The following is a 10805-nucleotide window of genomic DNA, read 5'->3' on the forward strand; positions in this document are numbered from 1 at the left end:
TTCTTCCTTTCTTACTCTCTTCTATTTTTTTTTTCTCTTGCCTGATTAGTCTGGGTAAGATTTCCAGTACTATGTTGAAAAGAACTGGTAAGAGTGGGCCTTCTTATCTTATTCTTGAGCTTAGAGAAAAAACTTCCAACTTTTCATGATTGAGTATGGTTTAATTACGGTTTGTCATATATGGCCTTTGTTGCGTTAAGGTACATTCCTTCTACATGGAATCTGTTGAGAGTTTTTTTCATGAAAGAGTGTTGAAATTTATCAAGTGCATTTTCTGTATCTTTTGAGATGATCATATGGTTTTAAATTCTTCATTCTGTTAATGTGGTATGTCACATTCATTGATTTTATAAGTTGAACTGTCCTTGCATCTCAAGTATAAATCCCCTTTAATCATGGTGAATAATTCTTTTAAGTGTTGCTGAATTTGGTTTGCTAGTATTTTGTTGACGATTTTTTAATCTATGTTCATCAGAGATATTGACCTTTAGTTTTGTATTGCTTTTTTTTCTTGTAGTGTTTTTTTCTGGCTTTGCTAACAGAGTCATATTGGCCTTGTTCTTGGCCTTATTCAGTGTTTTCTGTGTCAAACAAGTTTGGAAAAATTCCCTCCACTTTGAATGTGTGGAAGAGTTTGAGAAGGATTAGTATTCTCAATCTTTCTTTAAATGTTCTTTAAATGTTGGGTAGAATTCAGCTATAAAGCCATCCGGTCCTGGGCTTGCCTTTGGTGTAAGACTTTATTAACAACATTTAGTATCCTTACTCATTATTGGTCTGCTCAGACTTTCTATTTCTTCATGATTCAATTTTGGTAGTTTGTATCTGTATAGGAATTTGTCAGTTTCTTCAGGGTTATCTAATTTGTTGGTGTATAATTACTTATAGTAATTTCTTATGATTCTTTGCATTGCTGTGTTATCACTTGTAATATCTCTTTTTATTTCTGATTCATTTGAGTCTTCTCTCCTTTTTTCTTAGTCTAGCTAAGGATTTGTCAATTTTGTTTATTTCCCCAAAAAAACCAACTCAGTTTTACTGATTTTTTTTCCTATTGTTTTTCCAGCCTTTTTTTTTTCATTTATTTCTTGCTCTGATCTTTGGACTTAACTTGTTCTTCTTTTTGTGGTTCTTTGAGGTGTAATGTTACATTATTTCAGAGCTTTCCTTTTTGATTTATGTTTATTGCTATAAATATCCCTCTTAGAATTAATTTTGCTGCATCCTATAAATGTTATATTTTGTTTTCATTTTTGTTTGTCTCAAAGTATTATTTTATTTCCTTTTTAATTTCTTCTTTGTCTCATTGGTTTTTCAGAGCATGTTGCTTAATTTCCACATGTTTGTGAATTTTCCAAGATTTCCCTTGTTATTGATTCCTAGTTTCATGCCATTAGAATTGGACGATACTTGATATGATTCCAGTCTCCTTAAATTTGTTAAGATTTATTTTGTGGTCTAACATGATCTATCCTGGAGAATGTTCTGTGTGTACAAGAGAAGAATGTGTACTCTGTTGTTATAGGATGGAATGTTTTATATATATATATATATATATATATATATATATATATATGTCTTTGAGATCTATTTGGTCTAAACCAAGCTTGTCCAACTCATGGCCTGTGAGCCACATGCAGCCCAGGATGGGTTTGAATGTGGCCCAATACAAATTCATGAACTTTCTTAAAACATTATGAGATTTTTTTTTTTTGGCAGAATTTTAAGCTCAGCTGTCATTAGCATTAATGTATTTTATGTGTGGCCCAAGACAATTCTTCCAGTGTGGCCCAGGGAGGCAAAAAGATTGGACACCTCTGGTCTAAAGTATAATTTGAGACCAATGTTTCCTTGTTGATTTTCTATCTAAATGATATATATAGTGTTGAGAGTCAGGTATTGAAGTCCCCCACTCAGGCTGGCTCTCCCTTCAGATCATTTAATAGTTGCTTTTTTATTTAGTTGCCCTAATATTGGGTGTGTAATACTTAAAATTGCAAATTGACACCTTTATCATTGTATAGTTACTTTCTTTGCTTCTTTTTACAGTTTTTGACTTAAAAATCTGTTTTGAATGTAGCTACCCTTGCTCTCTTGGTTTCCTTTTGGGTGGATTACATTTTTCCATCTCTTCACTTTCAGTCTAAGTATGCACTTTTATCTTAAAATAAGCCTCTTATAAGCAGCGTACAGTTTTTGATTCATTCAGCTATTCTCTCTTTGGATTAGAGAATTTACTCTATTTACATTCAAGGTAATTATTGACAGGTAAGGACTTGCTACTGCCATTTTGTAATTTATTTTGCGATTGTTTTGTAGATCCTTTCTTTCTCCCTCTGTTGTCTTCCTTTGGGGTTTGATGGTTTTCTGTAATGATATGCTTTGAATCCTTTTTATGGTTTGTGCAAATTCTGTAGGTTTTTGCTTTGTAGTTACCCTGAGGTTTGCATAAAGCATCTTATACTTAGGCTATTTTAAGCTGATAATAACTTTAATCATATACAAAAACTACACTTTTATTCCCCTCTTCACATTTTATGATTTTGATTGCAACATTTACATCTTTTTCTAATTTGTATCTTGTAACTATAGTTTTTTTTAATAGTTTTGTCTTTTAACCCTCATATTAGAGATAAAATTGCTTTACATACCACCATTAAAGTACTAGATATTCTGAATATGATTATGTATTACGTATACTATTGAGTCTTATAATTGCATGTGTTTTATGGTATTAATCAATGACCTTTTACTTCAGTTTGAAGAACTTGTTTTAGCAGTTCTTTTAAGATAGGCCTACTGATGTTGAACTCCCTTAGCATTTGTCTGGGAAAGTTTTTATTTCTCCCTCTTTTCTGAAGGATAGTTTTGTTGGATAAAGTATTCTTGGTTGACAGGTGAATTTTTTTTTTCTTGAGAAGTCCATTGTTAGCCATATTGGGGCTCCCTAGTATGTGACATGTATCTTATCTCTTTCTGCTTTGAATTTTAACAGTTATCTTTGAATTTTAACAGTTGATTGTGGTGTGTCTTGGTGAACTTCTCTTTGGGTTAAATTGGATTGGAGACCTCTGAGCTTCCTGTGCCTGAATGTTGGTGTCATTCCCTAGATTTGGAGAATTTTCAGCCATTATTTTCCTAAATATGCCTTCTGGCCATTTTTCCCTTTCTTCTCCTTTGCACTCCTGTTTCTCAGGCGGTATCTCATAATACCTGTAGGCTTTCTTCATTCTTTTCCATTCTTTATCTATTCGCTCTTCTGACTGGATAATTTTAAATGTCCTCTTTCAGGCTCACTGATTCTTCTGCTTGATCAAGTATACTGTTCAAGCATTTTATTGAATTTTTCAGTTTAAGTATTGTGTTTTTTATTGCTAAGATTTCTATTTCATTTTAAAAATTTGTTTCTTTGTCAAACTTACTTTGTTAATTGTTTTTCAAATTTCATTTGATTTTTTAATCTGTATTTTCTTATAGTTCCCTGAACATTTTAAAGAGAGGATTATTCTCAGTTCTTTGTCTCTCATTTCTTAGATCTCATTTCTTTAAAGTCCATTATTGGTGCTTTATTACTTTTTTTAGTAGTGTCATTTTTCTCTGATTCTTCATCATCCTTGTATCCTGGCATTGGTGTCTGTACACTTGAAGTGGCCACCTCTTCCAGCTTTTCCAAGTGTTCTGCCCTACACCCCTCTCACTTGAGGTGAAGCTGGTAGACCTTCACTGTTTAGCCTGAGACTCTGGATTGGCCATCTGGTGGTGACCATAGGCAAGCAGACCTTGCTGTTGGGCTCTCTGGCTGGGCTGCTGCTGGTGCTTTGAGGTCAGTGAAGCTATTGGCTGTACTCCATGGTCTTGTGAAACCACTAGCTGGTCTCCATCAAACAGTGAGGCCACTGACTGGGTTCCAAGGTCAGGTGGCGTTGCCGGCTGGGCTCTGCAATTACCTTTGATTGGGCAAGGTTGCTGGCCATATTCCCTGGCTGAGTGCTACTGCTGTTTAGAATTTATAATTGGACAGGGTTGCAGGCTTGACTTCAAGGTTGCTGGGTTTGCTGCTCAACTACTTAGGACAGGCAGGGCTAGAGATTGCTCCACAGTATGCAGTCACAAGCTTGCCTCCCTGCCTGGGCCTGGGCAGAACCTCAGGCTGGACTCCAAAGCTGAGTGGAGTCACTGCTTAACTGCTAAGGTTGAGCAGGGCCAGTTACTGTGTTCTGCAGATATGCAGGGATGCGGGTTTGCCTCCTGGCCTCAGGAAACTATATGCACAGTTGTGAAGTTAGGCAGGGTCACTAGAGCCTGGCAGGACCAGATGCTGACCTCTACAGATTTACGCTAATGTGCACTTGCCTCTGGGTCTGGGGAAACCATAAACAGAGTACTGAGGCTGGGTGTTGTAACCACTTGCTCTCTCAGTTCTTATGGGACCATATGCTCTCTTCTATACTTATGTGTTAACACATACTTGCCTCCTGGCCTAGGAAGACTTTAAGCAGAGAATTGAGACTCTGCTTAAGGGTTGGAGAAAGCTTGGGTGTGATAGTGGTAGGGACTTGGCCCTGGCAAACCTGCCAACTGTGCTTTCTGCAAAGCAGTGCTATTGACTGGTCTCTGGTCTGGCGCTTCCATTGACAGGAATGCTGTCATTGCCAAGATCTGTGCTGCAGCCGCTATGAACCCCATCCCCCTTCTTTTGTTTTTTGCTAACCCTGGACAGTCTAGCCCTGTAGGAACACATGGAACGATACAAAAGTGGGCTTCCTGAGAAGCATCCCAGAATACTGGGGAGCTTAATGTTCACCTCCAGCTTTCTTTTTTTATGGTAGAAACTGTAGGCCCAGGGGACTCCTCTCTGTGTGGTACTTTACTGGCTTGGAAAGGGGTGACACTGTCAGAGTGAAGCTGTTCCTTTTAACCTTCTAGTGCAGGTTTTCTCAGTTCTGTGATCCCAGAGAGTGTCACAGCTCACTCCTGAGTTCTGGGATATTCATAGTATACTTGTCTGTGGACAGTAACTAGTTCGATTTCTATGAGGGGGACCAGAGCCAGGAAACTCCTATTCCACCTCTTGCTGTAGATTTTAAACTTATTAAAAGAGATGTCACTCTTCATAACCTTGAAAGAGGAAGTTTTAAAAAATAGATATTAGAAGAAGTAGTAGGAGTCATTGCCGTTTGACGAGTAATTAGAAGTCACAACACAGAATGTTTAAGAGGACAGTATAAGCCAAGTTGGAAAAAATTTGTTTTTGATTTTGAAGGAGAGAATCATTCATCCTATATATAGAGATATAATCACTGCTGACTGTTTAGTATAGAGATTTCTTTTTAGCATTTTATGTTTATGTGTGTGACTACTTTTTAAAAAAATATTAATGAGCCTAGATTATTTATGGCTTGCTCTTCTTAACCTGATGTAGTGAACATTTCCCATCAATAAATATTCTTTACAACATGACTATAATTAAAGGCTATGATGGAGTTATACCATAATTTACCTGAACCAGCTCATTTTTTGAAGATAAAGATATGTATATGTCCATCTATTTTATCTTATACATAATATCTTTTAAATATTTCTTTGGGTACACTCTCTGTGTAGATCAGTAGGATATTTTGATAAGTATAAATTGATGGGCCACAGAGTGTGAGATACACAAATCTTTAAGGCTTTTGAAATGTATTGCCAGTTTGCTCTCCAGAGGAGATATACCACTGTACACTCCCACCAGTACTACCTGCCTCTCCAGGCTTCTCTAATGATGGATATTATTCTTATTTTACTATGTTAATTTGATAGGAAAAAAAACCCAACATATTTTTAAATTTTGAATTTATTTGATTAAAAGTTGAACTCTTAAAGTATGCTTATTGACTATTGGTATTTTGTTAGTTACCTGTTGATGTCCTTTGTATCATAGTTTAAATTGTTTTGGGGGGGTTTTTGTTTTTGTTTTGGTTCTGGTTCTGGTTCTGTGAGACTGAGTCTCACTCTGTTGCCCAGGCTGGAGTACAGTAGAGCAATCTTGGCTCGCTGTAACCTCTGCCTCCTGGGTTCAAGCAATTCTCATGTCTCAGCCTCCCAAGTAGCTGGGATCACAGGTGTGTGTCACCACGCCCAGCTAATTTTTTGTAATTTTTAGTAGAGATGGGGTTTCATCATGTTGGCCAGGCAGATCTCAAATTTTTGACCTCAAGTGATCCACCTGCCACGGCCTCCCAAAGAGCTGGGATTACAGCATGAGCCACCCTGCCCAGCCCTCACTGACTTTTGAAACCATATGTGATTCATTTTAAATAGACTAAAGTCTTAGTATAAAATGGCTTTAATAGGACTACTAATAAAGGCTGCCATCAAATAATCACCCACTTTGACTGAAACTGCACTAAGTACTTTACCTTTATACCTTATTATTTTCTCTTATTTAATCTTCATTGTAGTTCAGAAGTATCTTCATGCCGGGCGCGGTGGCTCAAGCCTGTAATCCCAGCACTTTGGGAGGCCGAGGCGGGTGGATCACGAGGTCGAGAGATCGAGACCATCCTGGTCAACATGGTGAAACCCCGTCTCTACTAAAAATACAAAAAAAATTAGCTGGGCATGGTGGCTCGTGCCTGTAATCCCAGCTACTCAGGAGGCTGAGGCAGGAGAATTGCCTGTACCCAGGAGGCGGAGGTTGCGGTGAGCCGAGATCGCGCCATTGCATTCCAGCCTGGGTAACAAGAGCGAAACTCCGTCTCAAAAAAAAAAAAAAAAAAAAAGAAGTATCTTCATTTTAAATTTGAGGGACTTGAGATTCAGAAAGGTTAAATGACTTGCACAAGATCACAGCTAGTTATGGTACTGGGATTTATTTGATTCCATTTCTAACTTCAAACCTTGTGTGGTTTTTCTCATACACCTTTCTGGTACCTAGCTGCTGCTTATACTTATTATGCCAGATAATTATCTCTAAATATCCTTTTTTTTTTAGTATTGTGCCATATATATATGTAAAATGAAGGAAAATAACTTCTAACAGGATCCATACAAATGAATAGTGTATTTCCCTTTGTATCTTAGCCTACTTTTGTGAGGCTAGATTTGGTGCTTTATTTTTCCCTATCTGCAAGTTTCTATGAGGGGGACCAGAGCCAAAAAATTTCATAGTGCTGCTCAAGAATAAACCATCTCGGCTGGGCACAGTGGTACATCCCTATAATCCCAGCACTTTGGGAGGCCGAGGTGGGCAGATCACTTGAGGCCAGGAGTTTAAGACCAGCCTGGCCAACATGGTGAAACTCTGTCTCTTCTAAAAATACAAAAATTAACCAGGTTTGGTGGTGCACACCTGTAATCCTAGCTACTGAGGCGAGAAGATCACTTGAACCTGTAAGGCAGAGGTTGCAGTAAGCTCAGATCATGCCACTGCACTCCAGCTTGGGTGACAGAATGAGACTACATCTCAATTAAAAAAAAAAAAAAAAAAAAAAAGAGTAAACCCATCTCCATACCTTAAAAAATTCTGAACTGCTATTTTTAAACATAGTAATAGATTTGATACAGACTAAGGCATTTTATCATTTTTATTTTAATTAGTATATGCTCTTCCCAAAGCATATTCTGTGATTTTTTTTGTTTCTAGTCGCTTGTTTTCATATTGAGAACCAGGCACTTCTCTCAAATCCTTTTTTTAAAGATGGAGGTATAGATAAGTGAATTGAAGAAACAGGTAAAAAATAATAATTAGTGTTCTAAATTCTTCTTAACAGAACTTTACAGACTAGCATGGCAAAGCTTCTCTCTGATTTTAGTGCGGACAGTGCTCGCTGCAAGCCTGGGAATAACCTTACCAAATCACTCTTGAACATTCATGATAAACAACTTCAACATGACCCAGCTCCTGCTCACACCTCCATAATGAGCTATCTAAATAAGTTAGAAACAAATCACAGTTTTATATATTCAGAGTCACTTTCTACAATTAAAAATGAAGCAACCATAGAGCCAGACAAACCATATGAAAATGTTCTGCCCTCCAGAGGCCCTCAACATAGTAACACTAGGGACATGGAGGAAGTATCTGCACCCAGAATTATTTCTGCTCTTTCAAAACAGGATTCTGATGAAGGGAGCGAAACTATGGCTTTATTAGAAAATGAGCATAATTTGGATAGTACAATATACATTCCTTTTGCTAGAAGCACTTCTGAAAATAAATCACCACTTTGTAAGAGGCTGTCCCTGCAGCCACAAATAAGAGCCGCTATAACACAGCTAGTCAGCAACAGTGGACTTGCTGTCTCTGGAAAAGAAAATAAACTGTGTACATCTGTAGCCTGTTCCTCTTCAACAAAGGAAGCAGAAGATGAACCTGAAAAGCTTTCCAGAACATCTGATATGAAGGACATACAGCTCCTCAAGAAAATAAAGGAAGCAATTGGTAAGATCCCTGCTGCCACTGAGGGTACAGAGGAACAAACTGCATGTCCTGGCCCATCAGGTTGTCTTAGCAACAGCATTCAAGTGCAGGACAGTGCTGTCTGTGATGGTAGTGTTTTCACTTCTGACTTGATGTCTGACTGGAGCATCTCTTCATTTTCAACGTTCACTTCTCGTGATGAACAAGACTTCAGGAATGGCCTTGCGGCATTAGATGCCAACATAGCTAGACTCCAGAAGTCTTTAAGGACTGGTCTTCTGGAGAAATGAAATCAGAAGAAAATTCATCAAGTGCTTCCTTTTAAAACTAGAAGTTGGCCTTATTGAATGTGTATCTTTCTTTAGTGAAATGATGTTTTTATATTATTAATTATATGTGAAGTAATTGTACAAGTAATAAATGTATTATTGGGATATATTGACACTGAGGAGCTTATAAAAACAAGTCATCTTAAGAAGTTGACAATTGCTACAAGAAGCAAGTTGTAGATAACTAGGAAATTATTGTAAGTAATGTTTTATTTCAGTACTTAGCATTTAGAGTTCTTTTATTAAGATGTACCTTCTGGATTAAGGGTATGGGTTCAAAGAGTTCTGTGGTTGTCCTAAAAGATAATGGGAAAAGAATCTGTGGATGTAAGTTTTTCTCTTCAAACTAGAGTTTTTTGTTTGTTTCAGTGTCCTTTTTTTTTTTTTTTTTTTTTTTAATAGCAATGTGTTTTTATATGGGATGCTGTGTGCTACAGGCTAGTGTTGTTGGTGACGTATATAAACATTTATTTAAAGAGAAAAGTTTCCAGTATCTACACCTCTTAAAAAACATTGATTGGTCTAAAAAAAATATGTAGATAACATCCTAAGTTAACATATGGCTTCTTAAAACTTGGGCACTTTTGTTTTTATCCAAAATGCATGTTTTAAGGCCTTTAAAGAATAGTCAGACTGATAAAGAAGTGCTCACAGATAAGCTGTAGTTTGGGAAATTTGTTTTCTTTTAAATAAGAAATGTTCATTTTTGTCCTTTTATTTGAACATGATGGAATCTGTAAATCTTGGCATTGGTTGTAATGCTACCTTTTGGAACAATTTTTTTTTCCAGCTTGTTAGCCGAGAATATTCTCTATTCTGTAAATAATGTGAAGTAGGAGGACCTAGAAGAGACTAAACTTCGTTTGGATCTTGGAGAATACATAAGATTTGGGTAATCCTGTGAACAGCTTTACATGTTTCCCCCTTATAAAGTCAGTATCATCAAAATGTGGAGATTGAATTTAGCATATTAGGATGATAGTAGACAAACATGACTGAAATAGAGGCAGGGAGAGGGTGGTAATAAATTAGAAAAACACAATTAGAAGATTTGGGTCAGTTGTGGAATGTCTTGAGCTCCAGGCTGAGGAGTATCCGTTAAACATGAAGTCATTGGAGTATTTGGGTATCTTTGGTGGTGGTGGTTTTTTGTGTTTGTTTTTTTTTTCAACTGAGAGTTACCGGGTGAAGTTGGGTATTCTTAAAATGTCATAGAGTGATAGTAAATAGGCAGGATTAGAGGAGGGAGACTAGAGACCATTTAGAAAGCTGTTGCAGTAGTCCAGACGTTGATAATTCTTTGGCAATGAAAGTGAAAAAGGAGAGACAAATTGAAGAACATTTTTCAATCAGCTGGGTGACTTAATAGTATCTGAAGGGTATAGAAAAATCAAAGATGACTCCAAGGTTTTCAGTTTAATCAGCTTGAGACACACTGAGCAATGTCTAAAATGAAAAATCTTAGTTAAGTTCCAAGTTGTCTTGATTAGAAGAAAAAGGAGAGAGTGCCCATTTTCAGTTGTCGTCTTTAAATCATCTTAGCAGGGGTCAGCATTACTGCCTTCTGATCTCAGGAGGGTCAGGCTGGCCCCAGATCCCAGCCCTCTCACAGCCTTTTCAGATGCCCCAGAGTACAAAAAGCATAGTAGTGGATCTCCAGAGTGTCCTCTAACCTCTGACAGACTGAAATTTTTTTCTCCTAGTAGATATTGAGCATGGAATGAGAAAGAACCATCCTCTAGCATTTTGTCACTGTTTTACTGTCTTTGATCTGTGGAGGTAATATACAACCCTTCACAATGAATTTAGTATTTGTGAACACCATTGAAGATAACGGGTAGAATCTGATGCTGTTGGACCAAGTGTAGAGATCCTAGGGGCAGGGCTAAAGAACCAAAGAAGTACTTAGCACATGTTCTTCCCTTATTCCCACCACTCCTGGAGTTTACTGAATCTTTCAGAAACCTTTACTTTTCACTGAGGGTGGCATTTAACTTGTCAAGTGCCTTAAAGGCGACAAAGGCCTGCTCTGGTCAACCACATGGAAAGTAGGGCAGCATTGTAAAACCTGC

The 10805-nt window shown here is 37.4% G+C and overlaps 1 protein-coding gene across 1 annotated transcript in view; it reads left to right on the top strand.

The window, feature by feature from the left end:
• Positions 1-8902, top strand: part of CCDC14 (coiled-coil domain containing 14) — a 58905-nt gene extending 50003 nt beyond the window's left edge. The window contains exon 14 of the mRNA XM_039477617.2: positions 7755-8902. Coding sequence (XP_039333551.1) covers positions 7755-8694 — 940 coding nt within the window. The 3' untranslated portion in view covers positions 8695-8902. The remainder of the gene's footprint in view (positions 1-7754) is intronic.
• The last annotated feature ends 1903 nt before the right edge of the window (positions 8903-10805 follow it).

The sequence above is a fragment of the Saimiri boliviensis genome, chromosome 8 (assembly GCF_048565385.1).
Source record: "Saimiri boliviensis isolate mSaiBol1 chromosome 8, mSaiBol1.pri, whole genome shotgun sequence".
In the NCBI taxonomy this organism is placed as follows: Eukaryota; Metazoa; Chordata; class Mammalia; order Primates; family Cebidae; genus Saimiri; species Saimiri boliviensis.